General features: G+C 48.9%; 4 protein-coding genes across 8 annotated transcripts; all 4 read left to right on the plus strand.

Moving 5' to 3' along the window:
• The first annotated feature begins 236 nt into the window (after positions 1-236).
• sart1 (spliceosome associated factor 1, recruiter of U4/U6.U5 tri-snRNP) lies at positions 237-3,161 on the plus strand. Its single transcript, XM_049720439.2, has 2 exons — positions 237-416; positions 552-3,161. Exon 2 carries the CDS (start codon positions 563-565, stop codon positions 2,894-2,896), a length of 2,334 nt encoding a protein of 777 aa, XP_049576396.1. The 5' UTR covers positions 237-416; positions 552-562; the 3' UTR covers positions 2,897-3,161.
• A 629-nt stretch (positions 3,162-3,790) lies between these two features.
• On the plus strand, positions 3,791-9,974 carry LOC125968907 (oxysterol-binding protein 1). Of its 3 annotated transcripts, XM_049720447.2 has the most exons (17): positions 3,791-3,925; positions 4,555-4,703; positions 4,821-5,029; positions 5,092-5,203; positions 5,266-5,377; positions 5,437-5,635; positions 5,705-5,807; positions 5,878-5,935; positions 6,193-6,360; positions 6,431-6,676; positions 6,823-6,943; positions 7,035-7,138; positions 7,204-7,299; positions 7,372-7,556; positions 7,620-7,849; positions 8,485-8,556; positions 8,713-9,974. In XM_049720447.2, the coding sequence occupies exons 2-17, from the start codon at positions 4,564-4,566 to the stop codon at positions 8,856-8,858; spliced, it is 2,301 nt and encodes a 766-aa protein (XP_049576404.1). In that variant the 5' UTR covers positions 3,791-3,925; positions 4,555-4,563; the 3' UTR covers positions 8,859-9,974. The 3 variants fall into 3 exon arrangements, with proteins under 3 accessions (XP_049576404.1, XP_049576405.1, XP_049576406.1); XM_049720448.2 differs by lacking the exon at positions 8,485-8,556; XM_049720449.2 differs by lacking the exons at positions 8,485-8,556; positions 8,713-9,974 and adding an exon at positions 7,966-8,166.
• A 209-nt stretch (positions 9,975-10,183) lies between these two features.
• Positions 10,184-12,671, plus strand: casp3a (caspase 3, apoptosis-related cysteine peptidase a). The gene is made up of 6 exons (XM_049720816.2): positions 10,184-10,394; positions 10,536-10,660; positions 10,995-11,123; positions 11,264-11,439; positions 11,555-11,666; positions 11,798-12,671. The coding sequence occupies exons 1-6, from the start codon at positions 10,333-10,335 to the stop codon at positions 12,025-12,027; spliced, it is 834 nt and encodes a 277-aa protein (XP_049576773.1). The 5' UTR covers positions 10,184-10,332; the 3' UTR covers positions 12,028-12,671.
• Positions 12,672-13,040: 369 nt separating this feature from the next.
• On the plus strand, positions 13,041-22,001 carry stox2a (storkhead box 2a). 3 transcript variants are annotated; one of them, XR_007481519.1, is made up of 5 exons: positions 13,041-13,538; positions 18,206-18,358; positions 18,423-20,937; positions 21,250-21,719; positions 21,815-22,001. XR_007481519.1 is itself a non-coding variant. In XM_049721249.1 (4 exons), exons 1-4 carry the CDS (start codon positions 13,205-13,207, stop codon positions 21,455-21,457), a joined length of 3,210 nt encoding a protein of 1,069 aa, XP_049577206.1. In that variant the 5' UTR covers positions 13,041-13,204; the 3' UTR covers positions 21,458-22,001. The 3 variants fall into 3 exon arrangements, 2 of the variants coding, with proteins under 2 accessions (XP_049577206.1, XP_049577207.1); XM_049721249.1 differs by having other exon boundaries at positions 21,250-22,001; XM_049721250.2 differs by lacking the exon at positions 13,041-13,538 and adding an exon at positions 15,828-16,914 and having other exon boundaries at positions 21,250-22,001.
• Positions 22,002-22,096: the final 95 nt, after the last annotated feature.

Raw genomic sequence — 22,096 nt, forward strand, 5'->3', positions numbered from 1 at the left:
TTTATATGAATTGCAAATAAATAAATACTGAATAAATGTATGAAAACAAAAATAATTGAATTATTTCATGCAAAATGTACAGTATTGTACATAACACACAACTGATCTGCAATCAACAAATGTAATCTTCTCGAAATGTACCTAATGTGATGAATTAAACAAAAGTTTCGTAATTGTTTTTGACGCGTACCTGCTGCAATAATCCGCCTGACCTGTAGATGGCAGTCAATTAACTTTACACAACCGGAAAAGACTTTTTCAACGGAAAGTGTCGTCCGCATTTCGTTACCCGAATGGTCGGAGCTTTGGCGAAAACTCAAAGTTGTACATAAAGGATTCCTTAGCTCACTTATCTTGATATTGCTTTGCATAACGTCGAGCACAGGGGCGGGGATTCCCTTTTCTCCGCTTGCTGAGTGAGTAAAAATATTTAATTGGGGCAAATCGTCTATGCTAGCTTGTTAGCAACTCGAAGCTAGCGTCATTTTGCCATCGCTTGTTTACAGCCGAGATCCCCTAAACGAATTTTTGTTCCGAATTTGTTTTCACAGAGGAAATAACAATGGGCTCATCCAAGAAACATAAGGAAAAGAGTCGCGACAGGGAAGCCGAGGACCGCCGTCGCGAGCACAAGAAACACCGCCGTAAGGAGCGCGACAGAGACGCATCGGACCGAGATGGTGCTCGGGAGAAAGAGAGACGAAAGCGATCCGCGTCCAGAGACAGGAGCGGACGCGACAGCCGCAGCAAAACCGAGAGGAGCGGCGGGGAGCCACGCATCAAGAAGGAGAAAATTGATAAGGCGTATGAGGAGGGAAACGGTGAGGTGCAAGCTCAGTCCGCCAGTGGAGATGCATCTCTTAGCATTGACGAGACCAACAAGCTCCGAGCCAAGCTGGGCCTGAAACCTCTAGAGATGAATGACACCAAGAAGGAACTTGGCACCAAAGAGGAGCCACTTGTGGCGGAGACCATCAACCCTGCGCTCATCCAAAAGCAGAAAGAGATGAAGGAGAAGCTGGCTGCCATGAAGGAGAAGCGCCTGCTCAACCAGAAGCTTGGTAAAGTCAAGACCCTGGCTGAGGATGACTGGCTGGAGGACACCGCCGCTTGGGTGGAGAAGAACCGCCTGGCGGCAAAGGAGAAAGAGATGGCGGAGAAGAGAGCCAAACTCCTCGAGGAGATGGATCAGGAGTTTGGCGTTAGCACCCTGGTGGAGGAGGAGTTTGGACAAAGACGGAAAAACAGCGCATACACAGCGCGGGATCTGAAAGGTCTTAAAGTGCAGCACAAAGTGGACTCCTTCGGCGAGGGCCAGACGGTCATCCTCACGCTACAAGACAAAGGCGTGCTGGAGGAGGAGGAAGACGTGCTGGAGAACGTTGGGCTGGTGGACAAGGAGAAGGCGGACAAGAATGTGGAGCTGAAGAAGAAGAAGCCCGACTACAAGCCTTACGAGGAGGACGAGAGCGTGGAGGACATGCTGACGTTCAAGTCGCGCGCCGTGCTGTCCAAGTACGACGAGGAGATCGATGGGGAGAAAAAGAAAAGCTTCCGTTTGCAGACGGGCGGCGTGGCCGACGGCGAGCGGGAGCGAGAGCTGCAGGCCATGCGGGAGACGCTCCACAGCCAGGCGCAGTCGTTGGAGATGCCCTCGCTCATGATTGCGTCCGAGTACTACTCTCCTCAGGAGATGGTGGGATTCAAAAAGACCAAGCGGCGTGTGAGGAAAATCCGGAAGAAGGAGAAGACGACGGTGGCGGACCTTTTGCTCCTGGACGAGTCGCGCAAGACGGACTTTGGCTCCAGGACGCGCGGGCGCGGACGCAAAGGGGAATACGAAGAGGACGCAGAGAACGACGGCAGTTGGCCACACGAGACAGCGGCGACAACGGTGGTGACGGATCAGTCGGACGACATCCGTACGGCGGAAATGGACATCAGCGACGACGAGGACTTCGCGCCGCCCGAGCCTAGCGTCATTGAGGAGGACGAGGCCGAGCAGGAGCTGCAGAAACAGCTGGAGAAGCAGAGGAAGCTGCGGCAGAAGCGGCTCCTCAAGGACTCCGGCGAGAAGATCGCCGAGCGGGTGAAACGGCTCTCCAAAGACGAGAGCGTCGACGACGCCGAGAAGCGCAGCAACATTGTCTTCAATGCCACCTCCGAGTTCTGCCGGACCTTGGGGGACATTCCCACCTACGGCCTGTCGGGCAACCGGGAGGACCAAGAGGACATGATGGACTTTGAGCAAGAGGAGGAGAGGGAAGGTGCCGGCGATTCCAACTCGGACGCCGAGGACAACGTGGGCTGGAGCAGCGTCAACCTGGACGAGGAGCAGAAGCACCCCGACTTCGCCACGGCCTCCGCCACCATCCTGGACGAAGAGCCCATCGTCAACTCGGGCCTGGCCGCCGCCTTGCACCTGTGCAAGAACAAAGGACTGTTGGAGACGGAGATGCAAAAAGTGGCCCGCGTCAAAGCCACCAAGGGCGCCCTGCCCAACGACAACTACTGCATCGAGGACAAGATGGGCTTCGACGACAAGTACAGCCGGCGCGAGGAGTACCGCGGCTTCACGCAGGACTTCAAGGACAAGGACGGCTACAAACCCGACGTCAAGATCGAGTACGTGGACGAGTCGGGCCGCAAGCTGACGCCCAAGGAGGCCTTCCGGCAGCTGTCGCACAGGTTCCACGGCAAGGGCTCGGGCAAGATGAAGACGGAGCGCCGCATGAAGAAGCTGGAGGAGGAGGCGCTGCTCAAGAAGATGAGCAGCAGTGACACGCCGCTGGGCACGGTGGCGCTGCTTCAGGAGAAGCAGAAGTCGCAGAAAACACCCTACATCGTGCTCAGCGGAAGCGGCAAGAGCATGAACGCCAACACCATCACCAAATAGATAGTTGTTGTTTTTTTTTCCCCACACACACCTAGTACTTGTGTTTTACAGTCATTGCTACAGATCTAAAATGGTTGTAGGTGTGCTAGTTAGTCAATAAAATGTAGACAATGATTGTTTTTTTTCCTTCTTTATTTCTTGGTCACGTACATGCTACTTAAAATTGAACTGAACTTCAACTGTTGTAAAGAACTTTGGAAATGATTTAGAAACAATGTTTAAAAATCCTTGGACTGTCACACTCAACAATAAATGATTGCAGACATTTTTTTTTTTCAGATTCCTTAGAAAGATATTTGCCAGCAAATTTTACTTTTGCCAATTTTCTGACATGCAAAAAATACCTGCAACTGAATCATATATGTCTTATTAAAATCCATGAATAGAAGTAGCAGCTTTGGTAAGCAATAGTGTCGACACGATGACATCACTGCACACGTTTGGTGAAAGAAAATGGATGTTACGGTAAGTAAAATAGCGTTGACATAAAAATATTTGTAGAAAATATCCTGCATGTAGTGAATGTTGATATAAATAATCTAAACTGACATTTTGGACTTGTCCTCGTGGAATTCGATTGACATTTGCATTATGAAAATGAAATTTTCAGTTTTATTTTTTCGTTACTAGCTAGTGGTTAATACACACCGTCCGTTCACGAATAACTTTAATGTTTCATTATTTTAAAAATATAATTTTATAATTGTCAAACATTTTACGTGACGTTTGTGGGCGGAACCAAAGTTTGATAGTTGACTTCTCTTGACTGCAAAATCTGTCAACAATCTAAGCAAAAAAAATATATATCTGCCCCATAAAAAGTTGCCATATAAATAACATTCCACATTACATAATTTAAAATACAACGTAATTGTTTACAATTTGTATAATTTAGGAAAGGTGGCTGTTGTCCGTCTGACGTGTCCGGCCGGGATGGATGACCACTTCCGGTCTAGCTAGCAAGCTTAGAGTGGCGGCGAGAGTTTAAGGAGATTTTCATGCCTTGAATTGGCTTCCTGCTCTTTTCAGGTAACTGGTTATTGCTCCACGCTACACAACAGCTCTATTTACAATATTAGATTATGTTGCCAGCCAAGTTGTTTCCATTAAAATGTGGTAAAAAAAAAAGTTTCCGGTGAAAAGACGTTAGCTCGCCACCGGCGACTGGCTGCCCTCAGCTGACAGCTCGCACACAAACACACGCGCAACTGTGTGTTATAAGTTAAATACTTGACAGTTGCTTGAGTGTTAAAACAAATTTAATATAATCAATACCGCTTTGAATGTCAATTTGTCCAACCATTTTACCCGGCTTGTCATAATGATGACGAGAGGAGCTTATGTTTACTTGTGTGTTATCACAGGGCGTCATATGTTGCGTATTAGTCACTTTATTACATTTCCCTCTAAACCTTTTTTATTGAATAAAATCTCATCAATTAAAGTTAAGATTTCAAATGTAGAGATCCAGGTCAGTGTTAGGGTTTCAAGTTTTTCTATGTGTTTATTTTGATGTGTCTTGGGAAGCCATGTTCTTGCTTTCCCGTCTTCCTTCCTTCCTTCCGCCCATTATTTTTAAGTACATTTATGTATAGTCAATAAACCTCACCTACTTTTGGTCTGTTATGTCAATAAGCTTTACCATTTTCTCCCTCCAGGCTGCTGTGATGTCATCTTCAGAGTCCAAGCCCCCCACTCCGACCCTGGGAGACTCGTACAAGGGCTGGCTCTTCAAGTGGACCAACTACATTAAAGGTTACCAAAGACGCTGGTTCGTCCTTAACAATGGGCTGCTCTCATATTACCGGTAAATATCCTTTGCCATCACCTTGAAATGAGACATTTAAATGTTACAAAAATAGTTCAACGAATGTCATAGTGCTCTTACATCCGATGATGAGATCAACAAGGATCTTGTTCGCAGGAGCCAAGCCGAGATGGGCCACACGTGCCGCGGCACCATCAACCTGGCCACGGCTAACATTGTTGTGGAGGACTCGTGCAGCTTTGTTATCTCCAACGGGGGCGCGCAGACGTACCACCTGAAGGCCAGCTCGGAGGTGGAGCGCCAGCGCTGGATTACCGCCCTGGAGCTGGCCAAAACAAAAGCCTTTCCCTCGCCGGATCTATCCGGTGAGCTGAAATTTCCCATTTCACGTTCCGCCTCCCTGACCCTCCGTCGTCGTCGTCCGCAGATGATTCGGGCAGCATGGAAATTCAATCGACCCTGCGCACACTCAACGGCAAAGTGGAGGACCTCAACACCTGCAACGATCTTATCGTCAAGCACGGATCAGCCCTGCAAAGGTAGGAACCCGAGATCCTCAGCCGGCCTGAGGATTGACAACTTTTTTTTTCACCCCAAATAGATCTTTGTCAGAACTGGAGGGCATTCACGTCGCAGCGGACATGGGCGAGAAGATCAGACAAGTCACCGAGAGGGCCACGCTCTTCCGAATCACTTCCAACGCAATGATCAACGTAAGTCCCGGCCGGCCGACGGTGAATCCACGACGCGGCTGACGGACCCGCTTGCGTAGGCGTGCCGAGACTTCCTGGCCATGGCTCAGAACCACAGCAAGCGCTGGCAGAAGTCTTTTCAGCTGGAGAGGGCGCAGAGGATCCGCTTGGAGGAGATGCTGGAGCAGCTGGCCAAGCAGCACAACCACCTGGAGCGAGCTTTCAGAGGAGCCACCGTGCTGCCGCCGTCGCACGACGACATGGACGGAGGAAGCAAAGGTTCAAATTCTTCACGCCGAAAATAAAAGCCGGCGTGAGGTGTGATCCTCCGTCCGTACTTTGTTTCAGGCGGATTGTCGGGAAAGGGGGATGCCAGCGACGAGGATGACGACAACGAGTTTTTTGACGCCATGGAGTTCATCACCGTTCCCGCGGACCCCAAATATCACAGGTCACTTGTACCTCCTCCGAGACTCAGCGCTGCTCGACGAATTTTTTATTTATTTATTTTTGCTCTACAGGAGATCTAGCAGCGACGCAAGCAGGCTGAGCAACGAGACCGGCGCGGACGACCTGTCGGTAAAGTTGCCTTCGTACACGTTGACGTAACATCGGCATGACACGCTCTTGTTACCACGGCGATAGGGGCAGAGGTAGGGTGTTACGACTAGCGAGAAGAGAGGAAAGCAAGCGAGCGGAATATGAAGACAGAAAGACAGACATTTTCACTCGCTCAGGCAGTATTTCATCATCGAGCTCCCCAAATGAGACCGAAGCCGATTCCATCACTCCGAGCGAGCTCCTCTGTCCTGATCTTCGTTTTCCTCCTGATTCAGTTTGACGAGCTGTCGCTGGCGTCCAGCCCGGAGTCCCCGCCGCCTCTGAAGCCGGAACCGGTCAAGCGACGGCGGACGTGCATCCCGGAGAAACCCAACTACTACCTCAACCTGTGGAGCATCATGAAGAACTGCATCGGCAAGGAGCTCTCCAAGATACCGATGCCCGTGAGAAGGCCCGCCTCCCACCCGAGCGCGGACGCGGTAACGCCAACGTCGTGTCTCCCCCGCCCTCAAGGTGAATTTCAACGAGCCGCTGTCCATGCTGCAACGCCTGTCCGAGGATCTGGAGTACTACGAGCTGCTGGACAAGGCGGCCAAGTGTTCCAGCTCGCTGGAGCAGATGTGCTACGTGGCCGCCTTCACCGTGTCGTCCTACTCCACCACCGTCCAGCGCACCGGCAAGCCCTTCAACCCTCTGCTGGGGGAAACCTTCGAGCTGGATCGCCTGCCAGAGTGCGGCTACCGCTCTCTTTGCGAGCAGGTCCCGACTTGCTTGTAAACTTCTAAAGTTAGGAGATCTGACTTGCCAAGAGAGTCTCAACTTGGAATTTGTATTTTTCATTCATATCGTGTAATAGTCTCTAATTTGACGGAGACGTGATTCCGTCCAATTGTTTGTGCCCTCAGGTGAGCCACCACCCTCCCGCGGCAGCCCACCACGCCTTTTCCGAGAAAGGGTGGACGCTCCGACAGGAAATCACCTTAGCCAGCAAGTTCCGAGGAAAATATTTGTCCATCATCCCCTTAGGTGAGTCAACCTTTTCATGCAGTTCACATTTCCGAGTAAACATGACGCAGCGCTTTTTAAAAAAATATATATATATTTTTATCTTGCTCAGGCTCTATTCAGTGCATCTTTGCCAAGAGCGGCAACCATTACTCTTGGAAGAAGGTGACCACCACGGTGCACAATATTATCGTGGGGAAGTTATGGATCGATCAGGTATGATGATGACCTGTCAGAGTATAGTCAGAACTTTTTGAACGATTTTTTTTCCGCCCTTCCAGTCAGGGGAGATCGACGTGGTCAACCACAAGACGGGCGATCGCTGCCACTTGAAGTTCACTCCCTACAGTTACTTCTCCAGAGATGTGCCAAGAAAGGTGACTCGTCCATTCTCTATTCATGATCTCTGCCGAGAACGCTATCGAGATGTCTTGTTTCTGCGCGGGCAGGTGACGGGCGTGGTGACGGACAAAGACGGGAAGGCGCATTACGTGCTGTCGGGCACGTGGGATGAGAAGATGGAGTTCTCCAGGATCATGCAGAGCAGCAAGAGCGAAAACGGCGCCGAGGGCAAGCAGAGGACCGTCTACCAGACTCTCAAAGCCAAGGAGATATGGAGGAAGAACCCGTTGCCGTATGTCACGCCGCCGGCCGGAGCAAACAGTTGCAGATGGCCTGAGATGTTTTCTTTCTGCAGAGAGGGAGCAGAGAGCATGTACTTCTTCTCCACGCTGGCGCTGACGCTCAACGAACCCGAGGAAGACGTGGCGCCCACCGACAGCCGGCGGCGGCCCGACCAGCGTCTCATGGAAGAGGGTCGCTGGGACGAGGCCAACGCCGAGAAGCAGAGGCTGGAGGAGAAGCAGCGGACGGCTCGTCGGGAAAGGGAGCGGGAGGTCGTCAAGGCGGCCAACACGCCCGACGAAGGTAAGAAGCCGGCTTGACACGTGGCTTAACGCTTATGACTCAGCCAAAGTCGGCACATTTATGTCCGTGTTGTGTGTCTTTGTCTCCTCTTTGCATGTTTGTGTCCCCACACTAAGCTTCCTCTCAGGATTCAAACAGTGACTCGCCTTTGAAAAGCAAGTACTCATTGTCATGATAGCCCAAATGTGGTACAAGGGCTCCCCCTAGTGGTACTCAGTGCGTGGTGTATGTAGCATGTAAAGTCATCTATGTTTTTGTCATCATTTTATGGTTTAACTATTCAAATGTGGAATCTTAGTGGTTAGTAGTTTTGTGTCTTTCTAGGCAATTGATAGTTCGAGGCGGCCATCTTGCACTCTTTCCAAGATAGTGATGTCACTTTCTAGCTAGCTAAGTTTCATGGCTTGCGTGTTTCGTGTTGTCATTCCTCACCTTAGTCTTATTTGCGTTCTAGCCGGAGCCGATGAGATCGGAACGGAAGCCAGTGAGATTTCGGACGAAAGCAAGTATCACCACGTAGCTTCGTAGCGTACATTCGTATTAGAAGTGAAGATCACCGTAGCGTAGTCGTGTAATAGTCAAGTGACGGACTGCTGATGATTTGACAAACCGTGTTTGTGTGTGCTGACGTTCAGCTGACACGGAGGACGCTCCTAACCTTCACACTGATTCTTCTCCTCCTCCTCTTCTTCTTCCTCCTGTCACATGCAAGTAGCTTCCTAACGTTCTTATTCAACTGTAGATATTCTGAAACATTAAGAGAATTACACATCAGGTATTTAAAAGGACTATTTGTTTAAACCCGAAAGCTTAACGCTAACGCACAATGCAAGTAATTGCGTTCCTCTTGCTCTTTCCTTCAGCCGTCCATCCAGACAGCTACCAATCGCTGTGGTTCGAGAAGATCCACGACCCCACGTCGGGAGAGACCATGCACGTCTACAAGGGCGGCTACTGGGAGACCAAGGACGGGGGCGGCGGCTGGGACCTTTGCCCCAACATCTTCTGACCATAGGCTATGGTGGAAAAGGTTACCAAAAAAAAAGAATTAAATCAGAATTTTGTTCAAATTGACAATATTCGGAGGCTCATTTTCAATTCAAACAAAGATAAAATACTTGAGGCTGCAAACAATTTTTTTCTTCTGCACTTTGTACAATCTTTGCTTCCCTACAGACTGAAGGACTGTAGTGGATGAGATCATTCCGTGTTTTCCACTTTCAAAGTGTGCTTACCTTCTGTCATCAAATACTGAGTGACATTTTTACATGCTGTAGTATATCTCCCCCCCCCCCCTCAAACTGTGGTGCCTTGACATACGAGTTTGATATATTCCACATCAATACTCGTAACTCACATACAGCCATGTAGACACAAGCAAAAAAAAAAAAGTACTACAATTGTAAGATGCTGTAATCCTTTCTCATAAAGGACTCATGAGTGTTGTTATATTATCTGTCCACATGTGTTGTTGGAAAAAAAAAAACCTGACTTTTGTTGCTAACAGTTAGCATGTCAATGACATTTTCCATTATATGTTAGCATTAGTGTCGCGGGACGTTACTGAGGCGGTTAATTTAAAGACATTGTTATTCTCTTGTTTTATGTTTAGTGGGCGTGGCGTCAAAGAACTTTAATCCTTGCGTGAGGAATATTTGCTAAAGGGCTGCTTTGTTTGAGTTGAGTCACCCGCCACTCGTATCTCAAGGTGTCACTGCCCCTTTCTCCCAAGCTTCATGGTTCACAATCGTGTTCGGAATCAGTTTTTTGTAATTTCGTCTGTTACTTCTGCACCAAAAATGTACATGAGTATACTTTGTAAAGAATACATTGTTCCTGGTGGTTTTGAGATATCGGTGATCTGCACTCCATTTTGGTGTTGAGAACTTTCAGAGCTTTATTGTTGTGTTATTTTACAGGGTAAAAAAAGAGATGTGTAGTTGTAATCTTCCAAGATTTTTGGGACATCGGTTTTGAGAGAAAATTTGCATTTTTTTTTTTTGGAAGTAGGAACAATAATTTTGGTGTGCATTGCAATGACAAAAAAAATAATTAATGCATAATTTTCTTAGAAAATATGGGTGAAAAATTACATTTTACAAGAATAAAATTGTTATAAGAAAAATTTGTTTTTTAGTATTTTTTTATGTAAGAAAAAAATAAAAGAAACGTTTTTGGATTCTGGATAAGCAGATGATGCATGGATGGATATTTTTACAAATTTAATTTATCATTATTTACATCGATTTTAGGGCTTTTCTCCGGTTTCACCGCTCGCACGGCAAGCGCGTTCTTTAAAACGAGCGCCCCAAGTGGCGTGACGTCACAGTCTTTTGTTTACTCGACCGATGTTGCTTGCGAGCAGTTAAAGTCGCACCTCCCTTCCAGTCTTCCTCCTTATCGACGGGCGTGGACTTTTTTTTTTTTTTTTGCAAATTCATAACCTGTGACGCGAAAAACGTTTCAATCATAAACGTGTAAATATGTCGACTAACGGACCCGTGGGAGTCGACTGCACGGACGCGAGAAGAGGCGACGGACAAGCGTGAGTTGAAATTATTTATTAGCCACCTAGCAACCGTTCGTTGTCGCCGCTGACAAAGAAACCAAACACCCACATTGTGTAGTTTTTTGTAAAATTATTTTGATTTTTTTAAAAGTTATTTGTCTGTTCTTCTGGTACCAGATCTGAGAGTTCCACGGATGTGGATGCCCGCAAGGCTCAGGCACAAAGCCACATATACAGCCTCGCGTTCCCCTCCATTGGACAATGTATCATCATCAACAACAAGAATTTTGACAAGAGGACAGGTTTGTGTGATGTACAATATTATATTGACAAGAAGACGTGAAAATAAATATATATATTTTTTTATGGGGCTTAGTCATAGTATTGTAAAAACAGAAGCAGTTTTGGAGGGAATAAATGAAGTCTTAAAAAAGAATTTTACAAGATATCTCAACAAAAATATCATATTGAGCTGTGAATTTAGATGTCAATGTGTTTGCTGTTCGTTTTGGAAATTGTCATGTCAGATATCTGGCAGGAAGTGCACGTAACCACAAATGTGCATCACATTTCCTCTTTTGAAGGAAATTAAAAAAGTGAGTCTCTTTAATTCCAAAGTTATTTTTGTTGCCGCAGGCATGAATCAACGAAATGGCACCGACGTGGACGCAGCCAACGCCATGAAAGTGTTTGCCAAGTTGGGTTATAAATGCAAAGTCTACAATGACCAGACAGTGACGCAAATAAAACAGGTGTTAACTGCAGGTGAGCACAGCAAGCCACTCTCACACTCCAAATCTCCAATTATAATACAACAGATTCAAATCTTTCACATTTGAAATTCTAAATTCTGTTGAGCTCATTTGAATTTTTTTTTCCAATTTATCAACTATTTTTCCGCCCAGCGTCTAATGATGATCACAGCGGCTGTGCATCATTGGTGTGCGTGTTGCTGAGTCACGGCGACGAAGGCGTCTTCTTCGGCACCGACGGCTCCATCGAGCTAAAATACCTCACCTCACTTTTCCGCGGGGATCGCTGCAAGACGCTGGTGGGCAAGCCCAAACTCTTCTTCATACAGGTACCTTTGTGATATATTGGTAGAAAAAAAAAAAAAGTACATTTGACAAGAAATAGAACGATAAATGAAGAAAAAAGTTGTCTTGTAAATAAACAGAATGGATTTTGTGATGAAGGCGTGCAGGGGCACCGAACTGGACGCTGGTATCGAAACGGACAGCGCCGATGACGGCACCACCAGGATCCCCGTCGAGGCAGACTTCCTCTACGCCTACTCCACTGCGCCAGGTCTCGCCGCATGTCTTTTTCTAAGAAACTTATCATTTTCTTGTCATTATTATAAAGTTTTTAATTAATTTTTAATGTCATCATAATAATTCCACCCCATCCATATATTTATTTCTTCATCATGCGTGCAGGCTACTACTCGTGGAGGAATACCATGACGGGCTCGTGGTTCATCCAATCGCTGTGCGAGATGCTGACCGAGCACGGCCGCTCGCTGGAGCTCCTGCACGTCCTGACCCGCGTCAACCGCAAGGTGGCGCTGGAGTTCGAGTCAATCTCCACCACGCCGGGCTTTGACGCCAAGAAGCAGATCCCGTGCATCGTGTCCATGCTGACCAAGGAGATGTACTTTGCGCCCTGACCCATACTCGTTCTTTTTCCAATTCTTTTGGGTTTACACGTATTTCACCGGAGTTTGTAGGCATTATTTAGTCATATTTGTCTTAAGTATTTCATGAGAAAGGGTCACGTTTGTTTGCTGTTTACACAATTCAGGTAGATGTGAAGCCACTAGTGAGGCATAAGCTGGGAAAATGGAAATATAAACTTGAAATCTCTTTTTTTTCTCATTATCACTGTTTACAATTGCATTTCTTATAAATTATATAAATTTAAAAGGACATTTCAAAATAACCAAGTCAAATTTATTTCAAGATGGAAAGCAAAGACAAAAAAAAATAATAATAATAAACATAGGAAAAAAAAGAAACCTTGAGAAGGTTGACCAGGCTGCGATGGATTCTGAGTGGGCCAATTAACTCGTGTGGTTGAATGTTAAATGCATGAGAGTCCAAAAAGTTCAAATCAATCCCGAGTTTGAAATGTTTTCAGTAAATATGTTACAAATGTTCCGTTTGACTTCATTCAATTTTTTTGGTAATGATTTGGATTGACAATCTTGTGACCTGACTTTGACTTTGACTTTGACAATTTGGTGCGTTTTTTTTTTTAAACTGTGACGTAAGGGTTACGTGTTGATGTCAAAATAAAACTCAATTTGAGAAATGCTGTCTTACGGTTCTGTCATTCCTACAGGCGAGTGTTGAGATTTTTCATTTGTAAAAGATTGCTTAAAGGTATTATAAACAAGTTGTCTCTGAATTATGGTACTAAAAAAGTTAAACAACGAGGCCTTTACGTAAAGGCGGATTTTAAATAATTCCCTAAACTCATCTCTAAAAACACGTTATTAATTCAACACCGTGCTCAAACACGTTTAGATTTGTGGGCAGTAACTCAAAAGTCCGACTAATTAAGATGCTTTCAACCTTAGATAATCAAATATCGTTGTTTTTGTCGCCTTTTCGGATAGTAATTTAAAAATCTCCGAGTATACCTTGAACGCAACACTCTCCCCACACTTGCCCGCTCCAAACTTGACCCCAAAAGCACCAACGGCGTCACACGCTGCTCCTCGGTTGCTCGTTATTTTCGACCTAAATATTCTCCACAAATTCCTTTTATTTTATTTTTATTGTCTTTAGTTTTGACAGAATGAAGCTGTTTCGAAGTCGAGTTTGTGACTTCGAACTTTAGTGATGGAGGAGAAGGTGCTCGGGATCGCCCCGCACTCCCTGGCCGTGGTGTTGTCGAAGTTGAGCGGCCACCGTAAGGACGAGACGTCGGTCACCCCACCGGTGCCAGCAGCAGTGGCGGCCGGGTACCAGGTGTTCGCGGACTTCAAGGCCACCAACATGCAACATTTCTGGAACCAGGCGCTCACCCGGGCCCTGGCTGAGGTCTTCTTCCTGGGCTGGTTGGACGAACACGTGCTGCTGATCCGCGGCCGAGAAGATCACCTGCAAGTGCTGCGGAACGGATGGACAAGAAGAACCCTGAAGGCTCCGCCGGGTTTCCACATCACCTCCTTAGGTGGGTCCAGTCCTCCATTTTGTTTATTTAAATACACTATACCCATTAACACTAGGTAATTAGTCAGTATTTGGCACCACAGCGGTTGTTCCTATCTAAAAAAATGTTCCTAAGTCGGAACTTTTTTTTTTCCTGACATTAATATCATAAACTTGATTAAATAAATATTGCATAAAAATATGCAAAGAGGTTTCCCACAGTCTACTAACAAACAAAGAAAAACAAACAAACAAAAAAAGTTCACCATTGTTCAGCAAAATGCCAATTTATTCATTCATTCATAAGTAAAAAAAAATATTTAGTTGATGCTCGCAAAACTGATGCCTTGTGTGACATCATCCAGTTTTCTTTTATGAGTTATCGATGGGTTCTTGATGATGCTTGCTTGTGGTCACAACATACATTTGGGTGTCGTCCAAAGGTGAACGTTTGCGCTCGAGTAGTTGTCTGTGTGGAGACTGAAGCAAAACACCGATAAGCACAGGAATGTTTGTCTTGGAGCTAATAGCTCACTTGCCGTACCAGTATACGGAACACTGCCGTGTGACTGAGAAAAAAAAACAGCCCTACGTGATGATTTTATCCTTGAAGAGTAATTAATATGAAGGTTGGGGCCAAATATCGATGCAAAATCGTATAGCATCGCTTGTTACATTGTTTCGGAGTGTGTGAGTACCGATACCAAGTATCGATATTATTCACATTTTTTTGTCATTGTGTTAAATGAAAGTTAATGTATCAATATATTGATGGTGTCATAAGTTTTGATTTGGTTCTTTATCGATTATGTCACAAGTCATGTTTCGTGTATCGTCCTTGGTCATTTCGATTTGAAAAGCTAGCTGGATTGATAGAAAATTATCGTTTCGCTATATTGATGTGGCTTTGCGGTTCCCACCCCTTCTTTAAAGCAGCGGACAAAGGTTGTGTGTTTTCCGTCAAAGGGGTTTTAGCAGCGAGCGTTAAATCCCATTAGTTGGGGGTCTTGGTATCCGTTGGATACACAATTGGGGCAGCAGGAAGGAAAAGCATTTTTTTTTTTTTTTTTTTTGTGTATCCTGAAAAGTGCTGTCTGGAAGGAAAGGGAGCGTCCCGCCACAGAATGACGGGAAACGGCAGGAATTTGTTTTTGACTCCTTTTCCGTCTATAGATGAAGTTTACATGAGGCGTCTTAAAAGTTCCACTAGAGGGCAGAAACACTCAGGCTAGTAAAGAAGTTACAGGCCCAACCAAAGTGTCCCTCGAGTGACCCGACTTGAGTTTTTTTTTTTTTTTTTGGGTGGAAGTAAACTCAACTCAACACACTTCACAATTAGTTTGACAAATAGTGCACAATTCATAAAAAAAAAAAAAGGCTGCTTAATGAAGTTTCCTGTCAAACTAAACACAAAGCAAAGTCCTTGCTAGCTTAATGCTAATGCTAAGTAGCTTCTGTGTTGTGATTTATTAATCCTTCAAGTAACCAAGTGATCACAAATGGTTCTGTAACAACATGACCATTTTAAATTGTCAGTGTACCTCATTTGAAAATATTATACTAAACGAAAACATTTTTTTTTTAAAAAACATCAGACACAAAAACCTCGAGAACAAAGCGTAAACATCAAAACCATAGTCTTTGGTTTTTTTTTTCTTCTAACCATTGCGGACACTACCTCTACCGAACCGACCGGATTTGAACCCAGAACCACCACGGCAAGACTGCCGACCACTTGTGCCACCGTGCTGCATATGCTTACCTATGAACTGAATACCAATGAAGCCAAATCAATAAAAAGTCACATGACGTATGACATCTTCCCCATCTTCTATTGTGAGCAACTGCCACTTTAAGGTGGGGGGGGGGGGGTTGTGTGTGTGCGGGGGGGGGGGCTCTGGTGGTGCTCGGCGAGGTAACAGCTATGAGCTCATCGGCTTGCGTCGTCATGGCAACAAAGGCTGTTGCAGCACTACTGAGGAATAAAATGGCTGGCGTGCTAGTTCACCCCCCTTCCCTTTTCCTCCTCATCTTTTCTCTTCTTTAGTATCGGTGAACTGGAGCAGATTGGTTGTGACACCACGAGATGCCCCCCCCCCCCCGTCATTTCGTGTGCACCCCCTCTTTTAACAAAAAGTCACCAAGGTGAGGATGCAGTCAGCTGACTTCATCCGAGCTTTTTTTAATGTGGACGCCCCCCCTTCCATGCCCCCCCCCCACACACACCTCGCATCCAGACGCATGCACACACTTTCTCTCTCTCTCTCACACACACACACACACACACCCTTCCTGGAGGTGCTGGGAGCAGCTGCAGCATTAGCGGCGGGAAGAGGAGCCGTTGACTGGAGTTTGCCCCCCCACCACCTCCACCCGCCCTCCCCGACCGACTCTCTCACACACAAGCGCCCCCCTTCCCTCCGTCCCTCCCTCCCCTCCACCCACCCCTGCGTTAATGAATGGATGCTACGGCTAACGGATCGCCGCCGCCGCCACCGCCGCCGCCGCCATCGAGGCTGGATGTCTATTCTTGACTTGATTTCTTTCTTCTTCCTATGCTCTCCCGTTTTGGCTTGTTTTTGTTGTCTCCCTCCCCGCCCTTCACTCGTGTTTGTCAAGGGTGGAGAGAAAAAACAGAAGGACGACGGGGGTGTCTGTGCGTGCGTGCGTGCATGCGTGCGTGTGTGTGGCGGCGCTCGACGGGGATAAAGATGGAGGTGAACGTGGCGTCCCCGCCGCTCGGCGTACTACCGTTGGGCTGAATGCAGGAGCTTTGATTTGGACGCAGCTTTTTTTGCCGCTTTTCCGGACGACGCTGAGCTATTGTCAGGCCTCGATGGGAAAGGAACAATCCTGAAAACGACATCCGCCCCCCCCTCCCGCCCCCTCCACCCTTTCTCTTTTTATTATATTTACCCCATTTCACCTCCTTCCTACCTTCCCCTCCCCTCCCCACTCCCCCGCATCGGAGCGTAATGTGCCCCCCCGCGCATGCAAATGGTGGCCGGGTGATGCCTCCCGGGAGGGAGCCCGCCACGAGCCGCCGCCGCTGCCTCCACCGCCGCCACCGCGTCGCTGTTCGTCAATGAGACGCACGCCGCTTCTTCCTGCCATGTCCAGTGGGCCATCGCTCTAGCGGGACGCTCGCTACCCCATGAGGGGGAGGCGCTGAGCCCCTGAGGTTGGTCCACCTCCCCCCTGCCCCCCCCCTTCACCACCCCTCTCCCCCCCCTCCCACCTCCCCTAAAAAAAAAACAAGGGGGTCACGATGAAGAAGAACCGCAACGTGCGGCGGGCCTGGGCCGGCTCGGAGAAAGACATCCGCGTGCAGAAGCAGCACCTTCCTCCACCTCCTCCTCCCCATTTCTCGCCGTCCCCGCCGAGTTTTCGGGCATCAGGTGAGTGCGTCACCTCAAAACCCCCCCACGAAAAGGATCCACCCATGGATGACCATTCACCTCACCACACTCCAAAAACAAGAAACAATATTGTGTCACCAAAAGAACAGGACATTTTCGCTTAGCTTGAAATAGTGGAGTACCAACTCTGTGATCTAATGTTTGGGCTTGAAAAAAAAGGGGGAGTAGCGAAATTAGTAAGACATTAGAAAACCCGCCGATTTGATTTTTTTTCACAGTTTATCGAGTAATCGACCGGCAAATGAATCAGAATTTCAGTCTCTAGTCTATGAAAGAAGAACGAAAAACAATCTTTGTAGGTTTTATTACATTAGCAAACATTTATTACTTTAAAAACAATCAAAGTTTTGGAAGATTTTCGGATTTGTCCCAAACCAATTACTAAAGAAATAATCAGTTTGCGTATTTTCTTTATTGTCAATTCGAATTACTTTCCTGTTTTTGAAAGTAGTCACGGATATTTAAAAATATCCAATTCATTGAAAGAATTTTTTTTTTAAATTATTGAAATTGTTCTCAACATGCGTAGCAGCACTCTTTCACTTCTGGCTGTTTTCCTCTGCACTACTTTTGTTTTTGTTTATTTATTTTTTTGCCCCAGTGACTGGGCCACTTTCGAACCACTAATAAGATTCATTCATCTCATTCATCCCATCATTGTCATGGTTGAAAAAGTTAGATATGGTCGCCGCCGCAGCCATTTTGAACCTATTTTCAACCTTTTTATTCACGTGCTATGACGTAATCTATTGTGAAATTGTCTAACTAGTGTAGAGATTATATTTGTAGTTGTTGTACTATTTGCTTTGGCGCTATGAAAGAAGAAGGAACGTAGTGCCAGAAAAAATCATCTTTGACTAAAAAAGATGGCAAAACCTCGCAACTCCAAATTGTGCACGCCGGCTACGTTGGGTGACATGAAGCGATGACGTCATAGCGTCGCTCCACTGACCGTCCGGCGCGGTGTCGCGGGAGGCGCTACGGAAAGGAGCTTACGGCGGGGACCGTGAGCTCGCTACGAGTGACATCACGGCAGAGCCTGCTCACTTCGACAAAGGCGACAGCACGTGGCGCGCGAGTACTCGTTGTCGACGGTTGCCGCAGCAGCTAGCACACAAACAGGAAGATGAGCGAGCGAGGGAGGGAGGGAGGGAGAGAGGGAGAGAGGACGAGGTGGAGCTAGAGCCGTTTGACCATTACGTCATAGCTTCTCTCACTCACCCAGCCATGCTTTTCTTTTCTTTTCTCTCCCGCTGGCTGTCTCTGGCAGGTGACGTGTCGCCCATCAGCATGTCGCCCATCAGCCAGTCACAGTTCATCCCGCTGGGCGAGATCCTGTGCCTGGCCATCTCGGCCATGAACGCCGCCCACAAGCCCGTCAGCCAGGAGGCTCTGGTGGAGCACCTCACCGCCAGCTTCCCAGGTAAGCTCCGGCGGCGGCGGGTACGACCGGGTGGACTCCCAACCCATTTCTCTTTCCATCCAAGGCGTGCCCACACCCAGCTTGGAGGTGCTGCGACACACCCTGAACATGCTGGTGCGAGAAAGAAAGATCTACCCGACTCCAGAGGGCTACTTCATCGTCACACCCCAAACCTACTTCATCACGCCGTCCCTCATCCGAAGTAACAACAAGTGGTACCACCTGGACGACCGGCTGCAGGAGCGACAAGCGGCGCCGGTGCCGCCGGTGCCGCCGCAACCTCAGCAGTGTACTTCGCCCAAGTCGGGGAACGTCACGCCGTCGGCGCCCGCTTGCCCGTCGGAGAAGCCCTCCCGGAAGAATCACAGTGACTCGTACAATTCCCGACGCGACGAGCCGCCGCCGAGGCTTCAGAGTAAGACGGCGAAGGAGCAACAGAGCAAGACCCCCAAGGACCACGGCCAAGCTCCGGCGAGCAAGGAGCAGCGAGGAGAACCGCCGTCCTACCCCTACCCGCCCCCCCTCACGTCCCCCCCTGTCCAGCAAGATCCGGCAGACAAGAGCAAAAGCGTGACGTCGTTCCCGTACAAAACGGACACCCTGACCAAAAAGAAAGAGGCCAGCGGAAGCGGCGAGAAACAATCCAAGCGCTTCGGTCTGCGCCTCTTCCGCCTGAGCTTCAAGAAGGACAAGATGAGGCAGCTGGCCACTTTCTCGGCGCAGTTCCCGCCGGAGGAGTGGCCGTTGCGCGACGAGGACGTCCCCGCCGCCCCCATCCCCCGCGAGATCGAGATGGAGATCATCCGGCGTATCAACCCCGACCTGACGGTGGAGAACGTGGCCCGCCACACGGCCGTGATGAAGCGGTTGGAGGAGGAGCGGACGCAGAAACACAAGGCGGGCTCGTCGGCGCAGCACAGCGCCCGCGGCCGACGGGGCCGCGGCCACCGGCGGGTCCCGCACGGTAAGTCTCGCTCGCACAGCAAGCCGCGGACTTCCCGAGGGGAGCCTTCCGAGGGTTCCAACTGGGATCTTCTTTTCATGGAAAGGGATTACCGCTTCTTCAGCCACTCGCTGGTCCGCTCCCCTCGGGAGGCCATGTACACCCTGGAGCGGCGGCGTAGCGGCGGCGCCGCCACGTACCTCGTCCACAGCAACCCCAACATCACAGAGTCCTACTGCCCCGTCACGCCCGAGTGGGACGTGTCCGGGGAGCTGGCCAAGAGGAGGACGGAGATGCCCTTCCCCGAGCCCTCCCGGGGCACCTGCCAGTCCAGGGTGCAGAGGAGTCACAGTCACAATCAGGAGCGCAAGTCGCGCCACGACCGCTCGGACCAGGCCAAGGAGCGCTCGCGTTCCATGGACAATTCCCTTAAAGGGCCGTCGCTCGGCCCGCCCGAAGACTTTGAGGCCGGAGCGGACGAGCGGGGCGGCGTCGGCGGCGCCGCCCACTACTACACGGACGACGGCACCCTGCGCGCCTCGCAGAAGTCGGCCCACTACTCAAGGATCATGTTCTCTGCTGCTAAGTTCCACTCGGATTTCAATGTGCCTGATTTGGGGAAAGGGAGCGCGGACGAGTTGAGGCTCCGCAGTAGCGCCGAGAGGAACAAGAGCAGAGACAGCCTGCCGTCCTACAACGAGCTCATGGGACTTTCTCCCAAGCCCTCGGCGGACGAATACTTCCAGTGCAATACGTCAAACGAAACAATCCTAACTGCCCCCTCGCCTCAGGCAAAATCAGAATATGACACGTTAACCTCATCGGGAGGACGCCGAAAGGGCTCTCCGGCAGACCGCCAAACGCCTCACCTCACTTCTCCGCACAAGATGGAGTACAAGGAGGACTTGTCGGCGGCCAAGGGTCAAAACGGCGGCGGCGGCGGATCGCTGCGACTGACGCCGAGCCAGACGCCGGAGCCGGCGCAGAGCGCCCGCCTGACGCCGCACCAACACAATGTGGACCCCGGCGGGGGCGGCGGCGGCGGCGCCATCAAGAGGAAGGAGATCTTCAGCAAGGACACCTTGTTCAAACCCCCCCCACACAATGCCTTGTCCGCGGGCTACGCGGACAGCAGCTACACCAAGTCTGGCACATTGCGGAAAGCCTCGCACGCCAAATCAACAGAGGCCCTCGACAATCCTGAGCCCCAGCAGCCTTCCAATTCCGCCGCTTCCTCGGCCTCGCCCGCCATGTTGCAGGCCTGCCTCGAGCCAACCGTCCCGCCCGCCTCCTTCGACTACTACAACGTCTCGGACGACGAGGATGACGAGGAGGCGGAGGAGGACTCGCACAAAGAGTTGGCCAAGGCGGAGGACGGCAAGGACCATCGGGAAGCGGGCGGTAACGGCGGCGGCGGCACCGTGGTGGGCGGCGGTGGCGCCGGGGAGGGAACCATCAAGTGGCTCCTGCAGCGGGAGAAGGAGCACGATCTGCAGCGCAAACTGGAGAGCAACCTAACCTTGCTCAGCCCCAAGGAGACGGAGAACGGCAGCAGTCAGAAGTCGGCCCACTCGGCGCGCTTGGACAGCATGGACAGTAGCAGCGTCACCGTGGACAGCGGATTCAACTCGCCCAGGTACGCGTCAAGTCGTTCATTACATCGACAACAAACCCATGATCAAATTTATCGTTTCATATTTTAATAATTCAGTTTAAAGACCATTTAAAAAAAAAAAAGTGAAAGCTGCTGGATACTTTTTCCACATTTGTTTGGTTAGCTAGCTAGCTAGCTAGCTGGCTAATGTGCTTTATTTATATACTGTGGCTCATTTCATACATGAGAAGTTTGAATTTGAAAAAGCCAGGTGGACTTTTTTTGTAGCCCATTCTACGGTCGGTTCTTGATATGCCGCGGCGACTCTCTTTTTCATCGCTTGATGTTTCGCAGGACGCGCGAGAGCCTGGCGTCCAACACGTCCAGCATCGTGGAGAGCAATAGGCGGCAGAACCCGGCGCTGAGCCCCGGGCACCACGTGGGCCCGGGCGGCGCGGGACTGCCCTTCAGCTTCCGCGCCATCCCCGAGCCGCCCGCTCCGTCGCAGCCCGACAAACTGCAGAAGCCCGCCAACTGCCTGGCCTCCATCACCAGCGTGTAGAAGCCAGGGGACGACTTTCTTTTTTTTTTTTGCTTTTCCTTATTTTTTTTCTTCTGGTATCTCACACATTCACACACCTTGGGACTCCGGAGAATCTTACTGGGACTGTTACAAACAAACAAAAAACAGGCATGGCTTCTAGAGACTGTTCCCACAGCTTCAACAAGAACTTGACTGCAAAAAAAAAAAAAAAAAAAAATCATAAGGAAAGGCCAGAAGACTTCACAGAAGACTTTTTGCTGACTTATCTGGAGATTTACCGGTATGGGAAAGTAGTAGAGTATAGGATTCAAGTAACATTTGGAAGCTTTTTCTATCACCTCATGTCCAATTCAGTGTTCTTCTTCCCGAACAAAGGCTCAACGGATCAGCACAATGTGGAGACCACCACAAGAAGAAGAAGAAGGAGGGATAAGGAAAGATAATACCGACATAAATCAGCTCCGGTTTGTGTGGCGCGATGCAAATGATGTAATGTATACTCCATACTTTTGATATCCTAATTATTATAACGGTGGTATTAAAGATGCTATGTGACCAAAAAGCAGGTTTGGACAAAATGGCCTCCATCCTTACACTTGACATTTTGTTCATTAGCCGAAGAATTGTTTTCAAGTACCTCGGGTCCTCTCGCCAAAG

The sequence above is a fragment of the Syngnathus scovelli genome, chromosome 5 (assembly GCF_024217435.2).
Source record: "Syngnathus scovelli strain Florida chromosome 5, RoL_Ssco_1.2, whole genome shotgun sequence".
In the NCBI taxonomy this organism is placed as follows: Eukaryota; Metazoa; Chordata; class Actinopteri; order Syngnathiformes; family Syngnathidae; genus Syngnathus; species Syngnathus scovelli.

What these genes read in the sequence shown, in the direction of transcription:
- sart1 (XM_049720439.2), top strand. Translation starts at nt 563, where the DNA reads ATGGGCTCATCCAAGAAACATAAGGAAAAGAGTCGCGACAGGGAAGCC.
- LOC125968907 (XM_049720447.2), top strand. Translation starts at nt 4,564, where the DNA reads ATGTCATCTTCAGAGTCCAAGCCCCCCACTCCGACCCTGGGAGACTCG. An exon ending in CCGGCGCGGACGACCTGTCG is followed by an intron (nt 5,936 to 6,192) that starts GTAAAGTTGCCT and finishes CTCCTGATTCAG; the next exon opens with TTTGACGAGCTGTCGCTGGC. An exon ending in CCAGAGATGTGCCAAGAAAG is followed by an intron (nt 7,300 to 7,371) that starts GTGACTCGTCCA and finishes CTGCGCGGGCAG; the next exon opens with GTGACGGGCGTGGTGACGGA.
- casp3a (XM_049720816.2), top strand. Translation starts at nt 10,333, where the DNA reads ATGTCGACTAACGGACCCGTGGGAGTCGACTGCACGGACGCGAGAAGA. An exon ending in AAAACAGGTGTTAACTGCAG is followed by an intron (nt 11,124 to 11,263) that starts GTGAGCACAGCA and finishes TTTTCCGCCCAG; the next exon opens with CGTCTAATGATGATCACAGC. An exon ending in CCAAACTCTTCTTCATACAG is followed by an intron (nt 11,440 to 11,554) that starts GTACCTTTGTGA and finishes TTTGTGATGAAG; the next exon opens with GCGTGCAGGGGCACCGAACT.
- stox2a (XM_049721249.1), top strand. Translation starts at nt 13,205, where the DNA reads ATGGAGGAGAAGGTGCTCGGGATCGCCCCGCACTCCCTGGCCGTGGTG. An exon ending in CCTCACCGCCAGCTTCCCAG is followed by an intron (nt 18,359 to 18,422) that starts GTAAGCTCCGGC and finishes TTTCCATCCAAG; the next exon opens with GCGTGCCCACACCCAGCTTG. An exon ending in AGCGGATTCAACTCGCCCAG is followed by an intron (nt 20,938 to 21,249) that starts GTACGCGTCAAG and finishes GATGTTTCGCAG; the next exon opens with GACGCGCGAGAGCCTGGCGT.